Source organism: Carcharodon carcharias, chromosome 1 (assembly GCF_017639515.1).
Source record: "Carcharodon carcharias isolate sCarCar2 chromosome 1, sCarCar2.pri, whole genome shotgun sequence".
NCBI lineage: Eukaryota > Metazoa > Chordata > Chondrichthyes > Lamniformes > Lamnidae > Carcharodon > Carcharodon carcharias.
This window is the reverse complement of record NC_054467.1, coordinates 49,553,614-49,577,012: the sequence shown is the minus strand read 5'-3', so window position 1 is coordinate 49,577,012 and position 23,399 is coordinate 49,553,614. Positions and strand designations below refer to the sequence as shown.

General features: G+C 44.9%; 1 protein-coding gene across 5 annotated transcripts in view; it reads left to right on the top strand.

Annotated features, from left to right (window-relative positions):
- The window catches only part of gria2b (glutamate receptor, ionotropic, AMPA 2b), a 183,540-nt gene that overhangs the window by 51,695 nt on the left and 108,446 nt on the right, over positions 1 to 23,399 (top strand). For all 5 annotated transcript variants that reach the window (XM_041187813.1, XM_041187798.1, XM_041187788.1 and 2 more), the window contains exons 3-5: positions 5,125 to 5,364; positions 8,796 to 8,992; positions 14,633 to 14,686. In XM_041187813.1, the coding sequence (XP_041043747.1) occupies positions 5,125 to 5,364; positions 8,796 to 8,992; positions 14,633 to 14,686 (491 nt within the window). The remainder of the gene's footprint in view (positions 1 to 5,124; positions 5,365 to 8,795; positions 8,993 to 14,632; positions 14,687 to 23,399) is intronic.

Here is a 23,399-nt window from a genome sequence, read left to right as displayed (position 1 = left end):
CCACTTGCTTATGCCCTCACCACAATTACACCAGTGGGCCATTGAGGCCCTGAAGTAGACAATTATTTCCCACTTAAGGGCCTCATACCACCCCTGCCAGGATGTAATGGAGGGCAGTTGAGGTCTATCCTGGCAGGTTTCCCTGTGAGGGCTGGTAGTGGGTAGGGCGGATTCTATCCTTAATGGGCTGCCTGGGCCCATTGGAGTGCCATCGCCAAGGGCTTGCCCACCCCGGCAGCTGCCCAAGCCCCATGGCCTCTCAAACCCCAGCCCCTTCGACCCCCAACCCCTGCCCCCTTGCTGAGACCTGCCAGCTTGGCACCCAGTGAGACCCCCTCAACACTGACCCAGATTCCAAACTAACACCACAAACCTCTGGGTGCAGTCATCCCAGATTTGTACTAAGTGCGGCAGCAGGCAGGAACAAGGACGCTGGCTGCAATGGCAGCTTTCGTGCCATATCATCCCAATTCTGCCTCATTAATCATGCATTCCCAGGAAACATGCCATTTCACTTGTGGGCAGCCTCCAAATAACCTTTCATGCCATCACCTCATCACTCCCTCATATGCCATATTTAAAGTGCAGCCACATGCACACCTCTCAGTGCTTCCAGCCCAGGACTGCTGCACAGAAGACATGGTCCCGAAAGGCAAGAAGACTGCAGCCCCCAATCCCTGGAAGACCTCGATACTGTGGAGCCCGCTTTGATGTCCTCTATCCCTGCTCTGGCTACAGGAGGCCAATCAGTCTTACCATTCTGGCTTGGGAAGCAGTAGCAGTGGTGTTCAGTGCCAAGGTTGGACAGAAGAGATTCGCCATCCAGTGCAGAGCGAGGATGAGTGATCTCATCCGTGCTGCCCGGGTAAGGCAACCAGCTCATCACTCTAAACTCACACACTAACAAGCCCATCACATTCACTGGCACCTGGGGAGGGTTTAAACTAACTTGGCAGGGGGATGGGCTTCTGAGAGGAGGTTCAGCAGGGGAAGCTGCACAGCCAAAATTAAAAGAGAAAGCAAGTGAGTCTGGAAAGCATAGAAATTATAGGCCAGTTAAGGCACAAGGGAGCTTGGCAAAGTTGGAAGGTATTTATTTTAATGCAAGGAGTCTGACGAATAAGGTAGATGAGTTGAGGGCACAAATTAACACATGGAAGTATGATGTCATTGCTGCAGAGACATGGTTGAGAGAGGGGTAGGATTGGCAGCTCAATATTCCAGGATATAGAGTCTTCAGGCAAGACAGGGAAGGAGGTAAAAGAGGAGGGGGTATTGAAATATTGATCAAGGAATCAATTACAGCAGTAATGAGGGATGACATCTTAGAAGGCTCCTCAAATGAAGCCATATGGGTAGAGGTGAAAAACAAAAAAGGAGCAATCATATAGCTGGTTGTGCACTATAGGTCCCCAAACAGTCAGAGAGAAATAGAAGAGCAGAAATGTAGGCAAATTTCAGAGAAGTGTAAAAATAATAGGGAGTAATAATGGGGGATTTCATCTTCCCTTGGCTGGGATAGTCATAGTGTGATAGGTTTAGAGGGAGCAGACTTCTTAAAATGCATTCAGGAGAGCTTTTTAAGCCAGTACGCAGAAGGCCCTACAAGTGAGGGGGCGGTCCTGGACTTAGTTTTAAGGAATGAAGCTGGGCAAGCGGTAGAGGTATCAGTGGTAGAATATTTTGCAGATAGTGATCATAACTCCGTTAGATGCAAGGTTGTAATGGAAAAGGACAAGAATGGGCCAGAAATCAGAGTTTTAACTTGGTGAAAGGCCAATCTTAATAAGATCAGATATTATTTGGCCAGAGTGGACTGGAAGCAGCTACTTTTAGGTAAATCTGCGTTGGAGCAGTGGGACTCATTCAAGAAGGAGATAGGGAGAGTACAGGGCCAACATATTCCAGTAAAGACAAAGGGTGGGACCAACTAATCAAGGGAACCCTGGATGTTGTGGGATATGCAGGATTGGATTAAGAGGAAAAGGGAGGATAATGGCAGATACCGATGGCTCAAAACAGCAGAAGCCCTAGAGGAGTATAGAGTATGTAAGGGAGAACTTAAAAAGGAAATTAGGAGAGCAAAAAGGGGGCATGAATAAACATTGGCAGATAAAATAAAGTAAGATCCAAAGTTATTTTACAAGTACATTAAGAGTAAGAGGATAACTAGGGAAAGAGTAGGGCCCATTAAGGACCATAGTGGTAATTTGCGTGCGGAGCCGGAAGACATAGGTAGAATACTTTGAGTCAGTGTTCACAAGTAAGAGGGACGACGTGGGTATGGAAATCAGGCAGAAGGACTGTGATATAATTAAAGACATTAGCATAGAAAGGGAGGAAGTTCTAAGTGGTCTGGCAGGCTTAAAAGTAGATAAATCTCCAGGCCTGGATGAAATGTATCCCAGGCTGTTGAGTGAGACAAGGGAGGAGATAGCAGGGGCGCTGGCAGTAATTTTCAATACCTCCCTGGCTACAGGAGAGGTGCCAGAGTATTGGAGGACAGCCAATGTGGTACCGTTATTCAAGAAGGGAGGAAGAGATAAACCAGGGAATTACAGGCCAGTCAGTCTAACTTCAGAGGTGGGGAAACTATTGGAAGCAATTCTGAGGGACAGAATTAATCTACACTTGGAGAGGCAGGGATTAATCAAGGGCAGTCAGCATGGTTTTAAGGAGAGGCCATGTCTGACCAATTTGACTGAATTTTTCGAAGAGGTGACCAGGTGTGTAGTTGAGGGCAATGCATTTGACGTAGTCTACTTGGGCTTCAGCAAGGCTTTTGATAAGGTCCCGCATGGAAGACTGATAACAAAGGTAAGAGCCCAAGGCAATTTGGCAAATTGGATCCTGAGTGGAAGGGAGTAGAGAGTGTCGGTCGAGGGGTGTTTTTGTGACTGGATGCCTGTGTCCAGTGGGATTCCACAGAGATTGGTGTTGGGTCCCTTGCTGTTTGTGGTATCTATAAACGATTTAGACTTGAATGTAGGAGGGTTGATCAGTAAGTTCGCGGATGACACGAAAATTGGTGGGATGGTGAATAGTGAGGAAGATAGCCTTAGATTACAGGAGGATATAGACGGGCTGGTCAAATGGGCTGATCAGTGGCAAATGGAATTTAATCTGGGTAAGTGTGAGGCGATGCACTTGGGCAGGACAAACAAGGCATGGGAATACACAATGAATGGTAGGACCCTGGGAAGTACCAAGGATCAGAGGGACCTTGGTGTGCCTGTCCACCGGTCCCTTAAACAGCGGGACAGGTAGATAAGGTGGTTAAGAAGGCAGATAGGATACTTGCCTTTATTGGCTGAGGCATAGAATATAAGAGCAGGGAGGTTATGCTGAAACTGTATAAAATGCTGTTTAGGCCACAACTAGAGAATTGTGTGCAGTTCTGGAATCCGCATTATAGGAAGGATGTGATTGCACTAGAGAGAGTGCAGAGGAGATTTACCAGGATGTTGCCTGGGCTGGAGAGTTTTAGCAATGAGGAGAGATTGGATAGACTGGGGTTATTTTCTCTGGAGCAGAGGAGATTGAGGGGTTGCATGGCTGAGGTGTATAAAATTATGAGGGGCATAAATAGAGTAGCAAGGGAGGAACTTTTCCTCTTGGTGGAGGGATCAATAACCAGGGGGCATAGATTTAAGGTAAGGGGCAGGAGGTTTAGAAGGGATGCGAGGAAGAATTTTTTCACCCAGACGGTGGTGGAAATCTGGAACTCACTGCCTGAAAGGGCGTTAAGAGGCAGAAACCCTCATAACATTTAAAAGTATTTGGATGTACACTTGCAATGTCATGGCATACAAGTCTATGGGCCTTGTGCTTGAAAATGGGATTAGAATAGTTAGGTACTTGCTTGACCGGCACAGATTTGATGGGCCAAAGGGCCTTTTTCTGTGCTGTAGATCTCTATGACTCACTGTCAACTTAAGGGACATCACCACTCACTCTCTCACACACCCTCACATCTCCATCTGGACTCATCTCTTCTGGAGACTTCCTCCTCAGCCCTGACCCTCTTGAAACCACTGGCACAGATCAACATGTGTCTTTACACACAACCTGGAATACCCCTCTTTTCCAATATTGTCTGCTCACGCTTGCCATGACGCCCGACACCAGCGGGCGTGGAAAATTCCACCCTCTGTCCCAAAGGATTGAAGACACTATGTGTCCTCTGATTGGCCGGCAGCTCTCTGAGCCAGGACTTCCCGTACCTGAGGGTCATAATTCCTTCCTGCAGCATATTACTGGAAAATGGCTGTGGGGCAGCCAGCGTTCCCTTTGCCGGGCTCCCCCTGATTTTTTAGCTGAGGATATGCGAGAAATTCAACACCTCATATAATTCAGCCCACTGTCTCCTTTTGGAACTTGGACAACATGTTGAAAAAGGTGAATGCTCTGGTGTTGCTGTGCCTGTGCTTGCATGGGATGTAGCAGAGCAAATGCCAACAATGGTAGAGGTGTGCTGTGGGGTATCATGGAGCAAACACTGCCTTCAAATGCTGAAAGGTGGTAAGTGGAGGTAGTGGAAACGGTTGAAAATGATCTGATGAATGTAGAACATGGTGAGGTGGAAGATGATGATAAAGTGAACCCTACCACGATTCTGGGAGGAATGAGATATAGATTCTTGTAGACACCTACTCATGGAGTTTTGGACTCCATGTGATATTTGGAGAAATATGATCCATTGGTCCTTATTATGTTAGTAAACCTAATTGATGTTATAGAAGATAACTAAATATATTAATTATAATCCACATGTACATTATGACTGGCAAATTTAGGAGATCAGCTTTTTGTAGGATTATGCCCTAATTCTTTTGATGACAATTCACAAATGGTGAATGAAATGATCATAGCTGCTTTAGTTTAGAAGAGATGAGTATACATCATGATTTAACTGCAACTACAGATATTTTAGAAGTCTAGCAGTTGGACCAATGTAGAACTGAGATTTTTGAGAATCATCTCGATTTTGTTTCTGTTCAGTGCGATTCCATTCTCATGAAGGAACACTTTTCCTTTTAGGTTGTGAATGTGTTTAGTGACAACAAAGTTCTGACTGTTAAGTGTCCATAATTTAAGATCTGTTTGATATGTTTTCTCTCACAGTTTGTTCCCAGTTTTCAAGAGGAGTCTACGCCATTTTCGGATTTTACGACAAGAAGTCTGTAAATACGCTTACATCATTCTGTGGAACACTGCATGTTTCTTTTATCACCCCAAGCTTTCCTGCAGATGGCTTACACCAATTTGTCATACAGATGAGGCCAGATCTCAAGGGTGCTCTTCTTAGTTTGATCGAATATTATCAATGGGACAAGTTTGCTTATCTATATGACAGTGACAGAGGTACACACAATTTTTGTCTATATGTTACTCTCGCTTCCTTTGTTTTGCTTTCCTTTGTATACAATGATTATGTATGACCATTCCACTGTGGAATAATCTAACAATTCAAATGAATTAAAAATAGCAAATGATAACACATTAAGGTTGAGTTAAGGGCTGAATAATGTAATTTTAAGATTAGGCAGATGTTCTGAAATTTCATTCAGTTGTCTTTAAAGTTCTGGTCTAATTAAAAAAAATTCAGAATCTCCCTGAAGAGAAAGGAATTAAGTTGGAAGAGTTAAAAAAAATAAACAGACATGACGGTTAAGTCACTTTTATTTGTCCCATGCATTCACCTGATTACTAGTCATCCAAGAGAATAAGAGGTGGGGTGGAATAGCTGAAGGTGGCATCTTGGTGATCCTTAATCCTTCTCCTTGCTCTGATCTCCCTAGAATTGCCTACCAAAGTGTTTGTGGTGCTCACCTGAAATAGCCACCAAGCCCTATGAGCATGCTAATGGGGCCAAAAGCCTGTTCTCGGATGCTGCTCCCAAACTTGGCAGAACCTGACAGAGTAATTTTTTGTGTGGAAAAACTCAGCAGGTCCGGCAGCATCGGCGGAGAAGAAAAGAGTTGACGTTTCGAGTCCTCATGACCCTTCAGCAGAACCAGTTCTGCTGAAGGGTCATGAGGACTCGAAACATCAACTCTTTTCTTCTCCGCTGATGCTGCCAGACCTGCTGAGTTTTTCCAGGTAATTCTGTTTTTGTTTTTGTTTTGGATTTCCAGCATCCCCAGATTTTTGTTTTTATAATTTTTTTTATGTGTTCCTTCTAGCATCACAACTGCATTACTGGCTGCTAGCAGCTTGGGATAGTTGCCCCTTTTAAACCTCCAATCTCCATTTTGCCTCCCCTCCCCTCCCCTACCTATGGACAATCTCAAAGTCTGAGATGGTGGATTTTATGAAGTCCTTAATTGGTAGCCATTCTTTAATAGTTTATGAAAGTGAATCCCAAAGTCTGAGCCTTGTGCTGACATCTTTGGATGCATTTTCCATATAGAGAATCTTGGCCATATGAATAAATAAATACTATTCAATCTTTTTTAAAGTGGAAATTCCATAGATTAAATAGATTTCTCAACTAGCCTGAATTTTCCATTAAAACCAAATGTTGCTCAATTGGTAAGACCCTTGTCTTTCAGTCAGAAGGTTGTGAGTTTAAATTCCATTTTCGGACTTTAAAGCAAAAACCAACACACCAGTGCCACACTGAGGGAATGTTACACTGTCAGAGGTGCTGCTTTTGGATAAGACATTAAACCAACTGAGAGTCTGGCCTCCCACATGGATGTAATAAATCCAATAGTACTATGTTGGTGAAGGACAGGGGATTTATCTCCCTACATCCTGGTCAATATTTACCCGGAATTAACGTTACAAAAAACAGATTATTCCGTCATTATCAAATTGCTGCTTTTGGGAGTTTCCTGTGCACAAATTGGCTGCTATGTTTCATACATTATGACATTGATGCACTTCAAAAGTACTTCATTATCTGTAAAGTGCTTTGGGACATCCTTTGGCTGTGAAAGGTACTATAAAATGCAAGTCTTTCTTTCTTATGATTCCCTTTTGATTCAATTCTGCATGCATGAAGTACATGGTCTATCTTTCACTGCAGACAGCTGCCTATATCACTGCTGTAGTTCCAGTTGATGCATATACTAGACTACATAATCTACAAGAAAGTTCAAATTGTCAAAGAGTAGTCAGTGAAGTTATACTTAAACTATTTATGTGTGAATTCTAGAATAGTAATGTTAGACTTACTGTGGAATATGGCAGCTTTTAATCACGTGAAACACTGTCTTAATTAGTCATGGTCATCAATTAACAACTGTGGCCAAAAATTTGGTTTTGCTTTTGCTACTGAATTTTGTAGAGGGGTTCTAAAACCGGCATCAAGCTCTGATTAGCATATTCAAAGTGTCTAATGCCCTTTTTAGGTGGGTGCAGTGGACACTCAAAATACTGGCTTCCAATTAAGCAGCTGGCACACTTCTGGGGGTGAAATTGGATGTGCAAAAACACCAACTAAAATTAATCTCCTGAGCAATCAGTTAGCACCCAGAAATCTGCTGCATTATGGGCCGAATTCTCCTCCAAGTTCTTCACAGTGCATGATGAATTTATTTCCTCTTGACTCTTCCACCTCCTTCCTCATATCTTTCCTTAATCTAGCAGCTATATAGTATGCCAATGGGCAAAAGATGAGTGGAGTAGGTTTCTCACAGGTTCCACTATCAAAACTGTTCTGTAGATCAACTGGTGGCTAATGTACCTCTGTGGGATAAGGGGAAGCTGTTGCTTCAGTTTAATGAGATATCATCCTAAGTAGGCCTTCTCCTTGATCATAAGCTTCACCTTGACTTTGAGGCTGGCAGGGTAGCAGTGAAGTGGGAACCCCATTCACCGTTGTCATTCTGCCGCAACTGTGACCTGTTTTCCTAGTTTGGGGCTTATTTCTCATGCAAACAGGCCATAAGGTAACCAATCTGATAACTACTCTTGAGTGATTTCTTGGCACCTGAAAATGTGACCAGGGTTTAAAGGGAATGGAAGAACCTCAAAGAGGAACAGAGAATTTAGTTTAGGAGCTGGCAGAGGAAAAGGCCTAAAAAGGTGAGACTAGGGAGAGAGGAGCCGACTACTGGCCCCCACTATCTATGCACTGATTTGGGGAGGTTTGTGGGTTTGCTTTCTGCCACTACACCAAAGGGCTACAGTCACCTTTCTACTGCTGGAGGCAGCAAAGGTCAGCGGGGAAGTGGAGCAACTTACTAGCTTCCTCTCCACATCGACATGTTGGGAAGGGCTGATCAGGAGCTGCTGCTTTGGGCCAGGAGGAGGGAAATTGATGTCAGGTGGGAATGCAATAGACCTCATTGCTGATCTTGCCTCACTTTTCCCCCATTGTCTTGTCTTGAAGTTGGATTCCACTGGCAAATGTCAGTAATTAGGATCAATTCACATATATTTTTAATACATTATTTAAAAATAGATGATAAATTATTTAATCTCACTAAAGTTTTATTAAAAAATCCATCAAATCATTTGGAGCTGAAGCCCAAGGTCTGTCCACCATGTTGAATGGCAGAGCAGGCTTGATGGCTGTATGGTCCTCCCCTGCTCCTATTCCTCATTGGTCAGGGTAATTGATGTATGAATGTTTACAGTCATGTAAAAATGTTCAGTTTAAAACATCCTCTGATATGTTTTTGTCAGACTAAGCCATTAGTCATAACATGTCATTAATTTCATGCAAATTTTAATTGAAAATGAGAATACTGGGTGATTTACAGTGAAATAATTCAATCTTTAACTGGTTTTCTTCAGGCTTGAATGTAATATGGAGACTATGCTCTGTTGTTCCTTTCCCCCAGGATTATCAGTCTTACAAGCAGTCCTGGATGCTGCTGCTGAAAACAAATGGCAAGTCACAGCAATCAATGTGGGAAATATAAAAGATGAGAGGAAAGATGAAGCCTACCGCTCACTTTTTCAGGACCTGGAAAATAAAAAGGAAAGACAAGTGATCCTTGACTGCGAACGTGACAAAGTTAATGACATCATGGACCAGGTACTCTTTTGTATATTTTCAATAAACAGTGACACTGCGTCAAAATTTATAGTGATATTAATTAGTCAAATCATATGGCTAGAGATTCACAATGTGAGGTTCCACATTGATAGATCTGTAATAAAATCTATCCTTTAAATGCGAAATACAGTAAATCATGGAGAAAGCAATATATATCTTTCACTTGCTTTTGCGTCTGATGATTGGATAATTATCTGTCATGGTATAATTACTGTGACAAAAGCAAGGCTTCCATCGATCCTTTATGCATCATGACATTCCCTGGAACAGAGGTGATACTGCTGCTACTGCTGCAGCTATTTGTAGCTACTCCTACTAGGAAATCTGCTGTCATAGTATATCACATTCATCTGTCTTGCATCATCCTCACACATCCACTGTAGCTTGTCTGTAACCGCTCTGTGATGTCCGTCATCCAACTGTGCCTAGGTTGACCCCTCTTTTTGATGCCCTCCAATTTGCCCAATAGGAGAGATATCTGTAACTTTTCAGCTCTGATCAAATGCTGAAATACGGACATTTTCTTTTCTGGATGTCACTTTTTAGAGTTCTTTTTGACTTACAATTTTAAGCACCTCTTATGGTCTGTACATGGAAATTTTAAGCATATATCTTAACATCCACATTTCAAAGGTGTCTCTTTTCTTCCACAGGTCATTGCTTATTTTCTTTATGGTACATGATACAGGCCGACCTTATTACATTATTTCTATTGTATGTGTACAAGCTTCCATGCATCAACAGGCCTGTTAAGGGGAAAAATTTTAAAAATGTTATTTCAGACTAAAGATTTGCTTTATGTAAATTGAGTTCCGATCTGGCAATTCAATGTTTTACTGCCAACCGCAATGACAGCTTTTCACACCGATCATCCCAAACACACTGCATTAGTTATGCATTCCCAGGATACACGCCGTTTCCATGGCGGGCGGGCTCCAATTCGCCTGCCATGCCGTCACCTCGCCGCTTCATCGCGCCAGGCACCAAATTTAAAGTGCAGCCGCACTCAGTGCTTCCAGCCCAGGACTGCAGCAAAGAAGACATGGCTCCGAAAGGCAAGAAGCCTGCAGCCCTCGAGTACCTTTTGGATGCCGTGGAGGCTCGCTGTGATGTCCCCTACCCCAGCTCTGGCTGCAGGAGGGGCAGCTACATTACCACTCTGGCTTGGCAGGTGATGGCAGTGGTGATCAATGCCAATGTTGCACAGAAGAGGTTGGCCATCTAATGCAGATAGAGGATGAATGATCTCATCCATGCAGCCAGGATATGGCAACCATCTCATCGCTCTACACTCACACACTCAAGCCCATCAGACATTCACTGGCATCTCACTCACTGCCAGATCAAGGGACATCACCGCCTATTCTCACATACACCCTGACATGTCCATCTGGCCTTATCTCCTCTGGAGCCTGTCTCCTCAGCGTTCACCATCTTGAAGGTACTTGCACAGTTCAACATGTGCTCCGCACACACACCCTGGGATACCCTCCTTCCCCCAATACAGCTCTCATCCTTCAGCCTCTTCCCTTGCCTGAGGCCACTTCTTCCCCTTCCCCAAGCAAGCCCTAGCCCTGCAGCCATTGAAAAGCCACCCACATATGGCTGATCTCGGAGGTAGAGACCTGCCCGTGAGTCCCCCTAAAAGTAATGTGGCGCTATCTGTGAAACCTGGTGCTGATGACTGTGAGTGCTGACCGAAGCAAGGTAGGCAAACTAACCTTGAAGTCCAGCTCGCCAGGTGCACGCTGTTGTTTTCCCGCCGACATGGGTGGACGATCCAGTGGGGGGGCAGGGGGAATGAGTCCTGGGGGCTGGCCTTATAATGATATGCTGATGCATTACAATGAGGTTTCTGACGTCCGATGGCAAGAAATACGACCCACCATTGGTGGGCTGAGCGGACAATCGCAAACTGGTTTCACGACATCGTGAAACTGATTTTTGGCCCTCTTGCCATTTTGTCCACTCACCCCACCAAACACACCTGACGCCAGTGGGCCGGGAAAATTCTGGTCATTGTAAGTGATTCACAGTCCAACCCAAGCACTGAAGTTGAAGTAGTCTTAGCAGAATGTTACATGATTTCATTTTAACTTATAGGAAACAAATAAAGACTCAAAAGCTTGCTGATAGCCAATGTTGAATGTTCATACAGAAAATTATTATTTCCACATTTCACGGTCTGTCTAAGCAAAGTGCCCCTTTCTAACTGAGTGGATAATCAGTTGATTTATTGGCAGTATAATACCAGTCTGTGCCATTCTTAATATGACTGCAGTGTCACTCATCTCTGATTGATGTTCAATTTTGTATTCCTCCCTGGGGGTGACTGGCTTCCATTCAACAAACCTCCTGATAAGACAGTCAAAATTGGAAACTTACATAAATTGGAAATTGATGTAGGATAGCACTCTGAAGCACCATTGAACTTCATACTGCAACAGATTATTCTATGCATAATTTTCTATTCCGTCTCCTGTAATCATTCAACTTATCTAAAATTATAATCAGACTTCTCCTTGAGATGTTATTTAATTTGATTATACTTAGCTACTGGAAAATTGTGCAAATAATTTAATATATTAGTTATATCAATATTTGTCATTTCAAAAATCATCACTCTAATCCCAAGTGTCTACTGCTCATTTGCACTGAGTTGCTGAAGATCCATTTAGATCTCAGGCATATGCAAGACCATCTCTTAAGATTATGGCTATTCTAATCCTGCTCAAAACATCCAATACAGAACATGGGCCACATAAGATAGTCTGGGTAACCTCAATGTAAAGGAAAATCAGGCAGGCTGTAGAACAGTGAACTGATCCAATCCTTTCCACCCAGCCCAGTTTGCACGTACAGGTAATTTCCCACCCAGTCCACTCTCCATTTACAGGTAATTTCCCACTCAGTCCAGGTGTGAGGCAATGTAATTTGTGTGAGGGTGAGTATAATGAAGAATGTTAGATAGGAGTGGTGATTAAGAGAGATTGTTGGGAATTGAATAATTGAGCAATGTAGTGATGCAGTTGGGGGAATATAGCAATTCGCCTGCATTGACCATTTGTGTGAAGTTCTTGAACATTTTGTGACATTGTACCCAGGTCCTTGTGGCCAATACCTCCTGGTATTCAGTGCTATGGTTTTCTGATCCCACTGTCTTCTGAGCATTTGGCTAGGGGCCTCCTGCAAATATTGCACTTATTTTCTCCTTTCCACTCATCCATCAAAACCTTGAAACTCACTTTCTCCCGTGTTGTTCCATTATTCAGTCATTTTCCATATCAGAGTGACTTGTACAACGACTTGTATGACCTGCTCTAGCCACAATATGCCGTCCCTTTAAGAGGTGCAGGCTGGTTTTAAGTAGATTAGTTTTAACTTGTGCTAGTCTCTCAGAATTTTGGGCTTCCTGTTTATGTGTGCAGCCATTTAAGAGCTCAGTTAGCAATGCCATGCTGCAAACATGATAATGCGTAGGCAGCACAAAGCTAGCATTTATAAGGGTTGTACAGTTAAGTATCCCCATATGTCAAATAGCTGCACCATATCATGTCAGCTGCTGCCAGCTGTTGGTCCACTCTTTATGCCTTCTCCAGCTCTGTGATACTTAAATGACAACTTCCCTTCTGACTTATTCAAAGTTTTTGCAGCTCACTTAAAATTCAAGGCAGCCCAGCAGGATGGATATGAAGGTGAGGCAATTTAAACTCATCAGTGGCAGCTGGAAGGGAGGAGTTGACATTTAAGAGTCCACCAGTAGCAGAAATGAAAATGTATTTGAACCTTAGTCAACATGAGGGTGAGAATCTTGGTGGACAGAAAGCTTGTAGTATTTTATAAGAGTCAAGAATTTGTGGGAGGTGTCATTTCACCTCTGGTTTCCTTATCCATGAACATGTAAGACATCACCAGTTAGATATTAGAGAATGTTCCTCATTCGTGTGAATTAAATGCCTTATATTCAAAATTGCATGACAAATTAACTTTACTAGATAGGAATATATACTTAGCAATTGGCAAGAATCCTCCTTTCTTTGTTTCTGTGCATAAATTAAGAAAATATAGCTACAGCAAAGACGTCAGTGCCCCTTTCCTCATTAGAATATCAGTTTGTTCTACATTAGATGCAAAGATCTGGGTTCAAGTCAGTACACATGCACTTGATTCCAATAGCTGAGTTAGTGGTTGTGCTGAGAAATGGGAAGATTGGACCTTCTGGTTCAATGTTTTAAGGGGGTAGAAAATTTAATTTCTTCTTGGTAGTTTATCATATTATTTAATATGAAGCTGGAGGAACCTTTTAGCTTAGCACCATGAGGGTAAAGCAATAGTTTTATTCAGATATTTTGGGACAATTTTAACCCAAAAAACAGATGGGATTTCACAGGATGGAAGGTTAAAGCATTATAAATCTGAACCTCAAACCCAATCCTCCTCCAACCTGCCCACTTCCAGTTCTAATGGAGGTGGGACAGTGGCGCAGGCATCCAACCCACTCACAGGAGGTGGTTTAACAATTTAAATATTATAATGATGCTTCCTGCCTCACATTTGTTGACTATTTCAAATTGAAGTTTGGCTGGCTGAGTTTCTGTTCCTCGGGAAACTCGACTACTGGATCCAGGAGGCAGTGTCTTTCCAAACATCTGCTGGATTCAGAGCCTGACCAAACCCGCATAATCGGTCACTCTTCCCACATGATCGGACACCCTTCCCCAATGACCCTTCAATCACCCCCAAGGCCATAACCTTCAGGCAAGAACTCTGTCCTCCCCGGACACCCACTAATGCCTGAGATTTCCTCCCTTCTCTGAGGCCTCCAAACATTACCCTGGTGTAGTCTTCAATCTCTGAAAACCTCAAAACCAGCTTCTGATCCTTCAGGCCTCTACTTTCTGTCTCCCATCCTTATCTCTCTCAGATTGAATACCTTCCCCCTCTAACCTCAGGGTCAAGTATTTGATCCCTCCCTCCCAGATTTACCTGGTCCCGTGGCCTCTTCTTATAGTGTTCCCCACCCAACTGGAATCCAAGCCTGGCAATCCTTATGCAGGAAACCCCGACCTAGGGTTTCTCACATACTACTGCCCTCACTACCCGCCAAACCCGCCCCCACCACCACACACACCCCATTACCGCTTCCCCCAATCCTGCTCATGGCAAGTGAACATACTAAAATTTCACCCTGTCATTTACTGAGCCTTATTAATCAGACAAGGATAGAGAATCTATGTCCTTCTAAATAATGATTAGACTGAAAAATGACCAATCTTCATCTTGCTTGTTTTAAAGAATAATTCCTGATCACATATGAGCATAAATTGAATAATCACTATCAATGTTTATGTATCCAATTGAGCAAAGTTATAGATGTCAGAACTCATAAAGGACATACAAGGATGGTATGATTGTTCCTTCTCTTCTGAAGCTGAACATGAAGTTAGAAATTATTTAGTATTTCATAATAACTGCGCTGGCAAATTGTTTTTATTTTGATTTTATGTTGGAAAGGATAATATTGGGTATAACTTAAGTTTCTTGTATATTTCTGATAACTTGCTCTTCAATTCCGCATATCACAAGAGATAAACTAATTTCTCAATTTGTTCATTACAGGTTATAACCATTGGGAAGCATGTTAAAGGATATCATTACATCTTTGCGAACCTGGTAGGTTGCCTACACTGTATTGTGGAATCCTATCATATGTGATAGCCTAATGACAGACAAATTAAAGATGTCCATACAAAGTTTGTGCGTAATAGAATTGGCTCTAACAGCAGTGGCTGTGGTAGTTACATATTAAGACTCAGTACAGAGCCCTTGTTTGCAGTTTTAAGCATTCCCCCCACCAGCAAAAAAAAATTAAAGTAAATAATCTCTTCTTTAAGAAGAAATGGCAAAATTTCCACTAAGGACAAAAGGATTCATTGTAAAACTCAAGAAAATTTAACAAATTCTTTATACCTATTTATTTCAAGCTGCTCGCCAGAATGAATATATGATGATGCTCGAGTTAGCTCATTCTTGATGCACTGTTATTATGATGCTTATTTGTTGAATCCAACCTACCTGTGCATATTTGCAATAAAAATGTCACCAAGAGCTTTCCTGACACCACAGAGGTACATCAGTGGAATTCATTCCAATTTTGTGCTGAATTAGTAATTCTTGGACCAAAGAGAAATGGTTGTGTAAGTGGCATCAAAATCTACATATTTAAAGAGATTCAATTCATTAAACTTTGATGTAAATAATATTGTGAAAGGAAAATCAATGTTTATTTTATTGAACAATGCTTTGAAGCAGAAGGTTCTAACAGGCTGAAGTTAAATCTCAAAATGTCATAGCCCTAGAGAATACCTTAGTTAATAAAATATAATGTGCACATGAATAAAATAAACAGCTCAATAACTTGATGATGTCTTCAGAAAATGCAGTGCCTTTCTTCTGGATTATACATGAGCATTTTTCTGGAAGTTCATAGGAAGGATTAAGGACTAATTGGAAAATGAATGGTCTTACCATGAAAAGCACTATATTAAATCAATTAAAAAGCATAAGTAAGGCTTGTAGTATACCTGCTTTGCAACCTGATTTAGACAAAAAAAATTGCTGATTAATTGGAAGTGTTCAGAATTTTTGTATGATAATAGGATTCCAAGCCTAGAGATACATTCCAAGAATGTATCCCACAAAACAGTCACAAGATGTACGAATGAGACAAAGGAAAAATAAAATTGGGGCTGAAGTTCCATAGCACCTGACTGCACTCCTGCTGTAGACCTGTTGGGAGCTGGAAGAGTTGAAAATTAACCCTGTACCTGATTATGATGGATCCCGGCCTTCTGTTGGAATATCATAAACTGTTGTAAAGAGAAATGCCCCTGTCTGCCCCATATTTAGTCATATGGGAGGGAGGGAGGGCAGATTGTGAGGTGCCCAACAATGGTGTTTCCCACATCCTGGCCTCCCATCAGCTAGGCCAATCATTAGTAATGGAAGATGTGGTGAATATGATACAGTATAAACAGTCTGACAAATGGTGCGTGGGGTACAGGTTTAGATCATGATCTTCAAAACAGATATTTCTTTAAAAATATGTCTAATTGTTGCCTCTTTGCAGTTCCTTTCTGCAGTGATATTGGGATGGCAGGGTGGGGTAGGATGGGGTGGTCGGGGGGGGGTTGGGGGGGGGGGGGGGGGGGTGGGGGGGGGGGGGGGGGGGGGGGGTGGGGGGGGTGGTTTGGGTGCAGTGGGGGGCTGCGGTTTGGTGTCTATGATATCTTCTCCTGTCAGATCCAGCACAATGTGGCACTGTACATGACTTGTTGGATGGGTGGGCAACTGAGATACACCCCAACTGATGGTTGCACTCCCTATTTGCCCTCAAAGTAGGAAGACCATTCTTTGACTCCTGGAATGTATTTCAGGATATGTGACAAAGGTTTGTGGTGGGTGGTTTGCGATGCTTACTTGCGGATGTGCATCCTTCTCCCCACGCCTCATGGAATTTTAACCCCAGGGTATTTTCATAGATGAACTCATCTCTAAATTTTACGAGAGATGCAGCTTCCCCAAGTTCTCAACTAACCATACGGTCACATATGCCTAAACCTGTATTGAACCTTGCTTAGACCGCAGAGTTCTGCTCCCCATATTATAATAGGAGTATAGAGGCACTGGAAGGGGTGCAGAGAAGATCTACAAAGATGATACTTGAAATGTGTGGGTATACATTTCAGGAACTGATTGATACACTGGGTCTCTTTTCTCACGAAAAAAGAAGGCTGAGGGGTGACCTAATAGAGGTCATTAAAATTATGAAAGGTTTTAATAGAGTGGATACTGAGAGAATGTTTCCTTCTGTGGGGAAGAGCATAACTAGAGGCCATCACTATGATAGTCACAAAGAATTCCAATAGGGAATTCAGAAGAATCTTCTTTACCAGTGAAGGGTAGGAATGGGGAATTCGGTGCTTCAGGGAGTGGTTGATGTGAATAGTATAGATGCATTTAAGGGGAAGCTAGACAAGCGTTTGAGAGAGAAGGGAACAGATGGTCAGGATGGTGGAATTACATGAGAAGGGATGAGAGTGGAGCAGAAACACTGGCACAGATCACTGGCCAAGTGATCTCTTTCTGTGCCATATATCCTCTGTACTCCTCTGTAAATTGTTTGAGTACATGGCAGCTGAAAGCAACATCTCTGACTGTTGGCACATCTCAGAAAAGCACAGGTATCATTGGCACATATCCAGAAAATAAACCTGCATAGTTTCCACTGTAATTTATTTTTTGAATTTCTTAGAATTCTATTACTTTTACAAAGTAATCAAAGATGTGAAAAGCTTCTGATGCGTGCTGATGCCAATTCAGCCATATGACTTGGGAGTCTATCTACCAAATGCAGTAAGCTAGAAGGTTTATGACCCCTTCCACTTGGAAGTCTCATTCCACTTCTGCTTTGCACCTAACATTGTAGAGGGCTACATTTTCTGAGATTGGGGGCAGAATCATCCCAGATTTGCACTAAGTGCGGTAGTGGGCAGGGAAAAGGACACTTTACTTGCTGGCTGCAATGGCAGGTTTTTGCACCATATCATCCCAATCCCGCCTCATTAATCTTGCATTCCTGGGAAACACGCCAGGTCGCTGGCAGGCAGCCTCCAATTCACCTGCCATCTGTCACCTCGCCGCTTCCTCACGCCCGGCATCATATTTAAAGTGCAGCCGCATGTACACCTCTCAGTGCTTCCAGCCCAGGACTGCTGCACAGAAGACATGGTCCTAACAGGCAAGAAGACTGCAGCCCACCGCCCCCCCCCACTGCCGCAATTCAGTAACTTGTCACTGGAATGCCTTTAGGACATTGTGAAGGCTCGCCGTGATGTCCTCTACCCCCTCTCTGGTCGCAGGAGGGGCAGCAACAATACCAATCCAGCTTGGGAAGCGGTGGCAGTGGTGGTCAGTGCCAACACTGCTCACAAGAGATTGGCCATCCTGTGCAGAAAAAGAATTAGTGACCACATCGGTGCCGGCAGAGTAAGCCAATCATTTCTTCACTCCAAACTCACACACTCACAAGTCCATTACACATCACTGGCATCTCACTCACTGCCAGTTTATCATCACTCACTCTTACACACACACCCTCACATCTCCATCTCATCTCATCTCCTTCGGAAATCACCCCCTCATCCATTCCATGGTTCCACTCAGCACACACGCAGGCCTGGCATCCTTCTCATTTGGCCTGGCATGCACCTTGCTCACACTCTCTCCACCTATCTTTACACAAGGCAAGATCATGCACAATCAATGAGAGAGGTCCCAGACCAGGAGTGGAGTGCCGGACATCAAGGTCCTCATTCCCTTCAAAGACCACGCGTTAGAGCTGGCCGGAGAGGATGTGTACTGTTCCGGTGGTGACAGCGAGGTCAGCATCAAGTATCCAAGTGAGGACCATGCACCAGATCATCCCTTTGGCAGCTCAACTGCAAATCCAATGTGTGTAGTGCGGTGGCCATGCACTAATAATCTCCACTTTCTCTCTTAGAAACATCTGCCACATCAGCCTCAGGCAACCTTAGCCCCGATTCCAGCACCAACAGCACCTCGGGTTAGGACTCTGAGGGCAGCACCCTTGAAGACCAGTCACTGTGCCCAGTCAAACCCTCCACCAGCGCAACGACACACAACTCAATGAGACCGACATGTACAGCAGGCTCAGGTTCACTATCTGTTCCACAGGACACCCGAGGTCACCGGCACTCAGAGGGCTGCTGGAGGACAGAAATCTGCTGAATCCGAGTCAGATGAAGAGCCTCTGGATTCAGTCCACATTTAGTTGGAGCTGCAGCGCCAATCATGGGAACACCAGGAAGGAATGACAGCTACACTCCTCAGACTGTAAGGCACGATGGAGGAATCCATCCGCCTTCAGTTCAAGGTGATTGTGCCAGCATGCCAACACACTGACGTCAACCTCAGGATGGCGATCACCATGGAGACCTTGGTCCAAGGCATTTGTCCTGCACTGCTGCCGGCTGAACTCAATCGCTGACACCATCGTTGGCCTCTATCTGTGTCAATGCAAGAGGGGTGCATGCAGCTCGATCTCACTCCAGCTTCACCTTCCCCTCAAGGAATCAGCCAGGGGTCCTCGGGCACCCTTAGGGAGGAGGATCAGCAGGTGCACACCCCTGCGCCATCCATCCAGGTGACTCCAGGAGTGTCCGACCCAGCGAAATCCTCTTTTCCTTTGATCCTCTGCAACCCCAGCTCCACAGGCCGAGGAGGGTGCCACTGCCACACAGCAGGACCCTGTTAGCAAGACCTTGGTCCTCCAGAGGACGTCCGCCAAGGTCATAACAGACAACAGGACGTAGCAATCACCATGCTGCCTCCCCCTCCACTATGGATGTCGGGGGAGCACCACGAGGTAGCAGCTGGGATAGGAACATGAAGAAGATGCAATTGCACAGCCTGGGCATGGGTGTTAATCACTTGTACATAATGTTCACTTTTGTAAATAAACTCCCAAGAATGTCTCCCTGCCTATGGCTCCTTGTTCTGATGAGCAGTGTTTGTGTCACTCAGATGTGAAACCTTAGTCCCTGCACAAGATAAAGACGGGTGTCTCAGTCCAGGGTCTCTTCCCTGTGCTTTGTGTAACCTTCCCAGTAGATGGATGGTACACCTTCACAGTCACTGGTCTCATCAGTCATGCCTGCACCTCGATGGGGCTTATCGTTGCTTCCAGAATATTGCTTCCAGAACGGGCTGGCCCCCCATGTCATCAGCATCTGTGTCCAGTGACAGTGTGGTCCTGAAGGTTCAGCTCACGAAGGATGCCATAGGATCAGGAGAAATTAAAGTTTTCCTGCTGCATCTCCATGGAATGATCCTGTTCACAGAGCACAAGTGAGGTGCCATCAACCAGACAGGAGTCAGACATTCACACAAGGTATGTGAGGATCTATGGAGTGTCCCCACTGCATGTCATCATCATCGTCCTGAAATATTGGGACTGTGGGCATCCACTGCATCTCCATGACAGGAGCATTATCATAGAGGGTATGTACTCTGCCATCAACCAGACATTCACAGATGAAATGCAAGGATTTATGGTGCCTCCTCGCTGCATGTCATCATCATCCTCCATGAATCTAGCAACTCTGAGGGCCTCCTGAGCACGTCTGCCTTGTGTGGCCAGTGCAATAGCCTCATCGCCGTCATCCTCACCTTTAAGGTCCTCCTCACTCTCGTCCCAATTAATGTCCGCCTTGTCGGAGGAGACGTGCAGCTCCTCCATCTCCTCCCCAGCCAGCTCCTCTCCCCTTTGCAGTGCAGGTTGTAAAAGGCGCAGCAGGAGACAATGCTGCGAGACACTCTGCACACTGTATTGCAGGGCTCCACAGACCAGTCCAGGCACCGGAACCTGATTTTCAATATTCCAATGCTTTGCTCCACCAAAGTGCGAGTTGCAGCATGAGCCTCATTGTAGCTTCTCTCTGCTGCAGTCTGAGGCCGCCACACAGGTGTCATCAGCCACATCCTCTGCGGGTAGCCCTTGTCCCTGAGGAGCCATCACTGCAGCCTCTTTGGACTCTGGATGACGTCAGGGATCTGTGACCTACTGAGAACATAGGAGTCATGGACAGTCCCAGGGAATCATGCGCAGACCTGCAGGATGTGTTTGTGGTGGTCGCACACCAGCTGAACATTCAGTGAGCGGAAGCCCTTGAACTTGACATAATTGACTGCCTTTTGCCATGGAAATCTGAGTGTCACATGAGTGCAGTTGATGGCATCTGCACCTGTGGGAACCCTGAGATCTGGGCAAATCCAATCGCTCTTGCATCCTGCTGTCCTGGCCCTGGGCGAAATGCACGAAGTTGTGTGCCCTCACGAATTTGGCGCCTGTGACCTCATGGATGCATTTGTGGGCGGAGGCTTGTGATAGCTCACAGAGGTCACCTGTGGAGCCCTGAATGGAGCCAGTGGCATAAAAATTTAACGCCGCTGTCACTTTCACGGCCACTGGCAGTGGATGCCCCCCATATCTGTGTGGCACCAAACCCTGCAGTAGCTGGCAGATGTGGCCGACCAGTTCCCTAGATACGTGCAGTCTTTAGTGACACTGGTTCTTGGTCACCTGGGCAAAACTTGATGTAGTTCTTCAGTGGCATATGCAGGAGCCCCAGATATCCCTTCCAGAGGGAGCTGCTCCTCCCTCTGTTCAACCAGGCGCCTCCGTCACTCTCTTTTCCTTCGTCTCTGCTCTCTGTAAGCCATGAGGCATACAGCTAGGTCACCAGGCTCCATGCTCCTGATGTACTCCTCCTGCAGGATAAAAGAGAGAGATGCGTGGGTTAGTATGGGTGTACTAACAACCTCTCTTGGTTAAATCTGAAGGCCCCTTCACACATCCCAGAGAGCACTGGTCACCACTTGGATGGCCAGAGATTAGTGCTTTGCATGGCTGTCCGAAACCCCATCCAACTGCGCACCACTCTACCTGACCGACTGGCAGCAGCTTTGCCCACTGGACTGCACGCTGTGCTCTCAGCTCAGGCTCAGACATTCTCCTAACCCACACTGCAAGGCTGCACTGTTAGCTTTAACCATGGGGGAGGCTGGTCCAAAGCTGAATGATGAATTGCAAGGGGCTGTAAGCACCTTCAGCAGTGACTGCTCCATGGCCAGATTTGGCAAGGAGATTAAACAACGTGCCCAGTTGTCCAATTGTTCTGCAGTCCACTGAAACGCTCATTAGTTTGCAGTCTGTGCCCGAGGCATGAAAAACTCTGGAATATTTGGTAGCACTTTGATGCCTCTGCATTGCTTGAGTGGATAGATAAGCTAGAGGCCCGATTTCAATCATATCAATGTGGCTGCACCTGAACTGTCTCAGCTGTGGAGGAATGGTCACTTTATACAAGGTTTCCCTAATGTGTGGCTTCTTCCCTCGCCCACCACCAATGTGCTTGTGCACCATCAGACCAGGCTGCCTTGCTCCCGCAACTCGCCCAAACTGCAGGGCAGCCCTTGCCCCAGCACCGCACTGTCAGCCAGCTGGAAAAAGCGGCTTTTCTGCGCCCTTGCCTGACTGTGTGGCACCTCAACCTTGAAGTCGAATGCATGACCCTCATGAGAGCTGCACAACGTTAGTGAGCACTCAAGTCCGAGTTCCCCTCGAAGTGCAGCTTGTCAAGTGCACACCTTATAAATGCTGTTGTGCGACATACCCGGACTATCCAGTGCGGGTGGATGATTCTGGCAAGCTGGGCTTAGAATGATGTGTAGATGTATTAAAATGAAGTTCCCGATGTCTGGTGGAGAGAATGGTGGCCTGCCATTAACGGCCAGAGCAAACTGCTTTCACGACGGCATGAAACAAATTTTTGGCCTTCCCACTTCATTGTCAGCTCATGCCCGCCATATTGCCCACCACCAATGGACATGGAAAATTCCGCCCTGTGCTTCTCGTACAGACCTCCATCTGGAGGGAGTTGAACTTGGGCACAGAGATCATCTTCAATAAGGACAGAAAATGCTGAAAATACCCTGTAGGACAGGCAACATCTGCGGAGGGGGATTGTTAATGTTGTAGGCCGATGACCCTTTATCTGTCTCTAAATCAAGCTCCATTCTCAAAAGATTTATGTAATTCAAGCGGAAACAATGATGTAAAAGTGCCTTGGTGAGCCATGGGAAATTTTAAACTATTGAAGGAATGTTTTTAACATGAGAGAAAGTGTTACAACCTGCACTTTCCTGAAAGGAATCATCAGGGAGCAGCAGTTTACATTCTCATTCAAATATCCTTTGTTACTGAGCTTTGTGACCTCCTATGTGATCATTCTGAACACCAGTGTGAATCTAGAAGCTTCCATGTACGACTTGCTTACGTTCGCAGGAGGGTATGCCAGGAGCAGCACCGGGCATAACTAAAAATGGTGAACCTATAAAACAGGACTACTTGCGTGCCAAACAGCATAAGCAGCAAGTGATAGATAGTGCTAAGCGATCCCACAACCAACGGATCAGATCTAAGATCTGCAATCCTGCCACACACTGTCGTGAATGGTAGTGGACAATTAAACAACTCACTGGAGAAGGAGGCTGCACAAATATCCCCATCCTCAATAATGGAGGAGCCCAGCACATCAGTGCAAAAGATAAGGCTGAAGCATTTGTTACAATCTTCAGCCAGAAGTGCCGAGTGGATGATCCATCTTGGCCTCCTCCAGAGGTCCCCAGCATCCCAGATACCAGTCTTTAGCCAATTCGATTCACTCCACGTGATATCAAGAGAAGGCTGAAGGCCCTGGATACTGTGAAGGCTATGGGCCCTGACAATATTCCAGCAATAGTA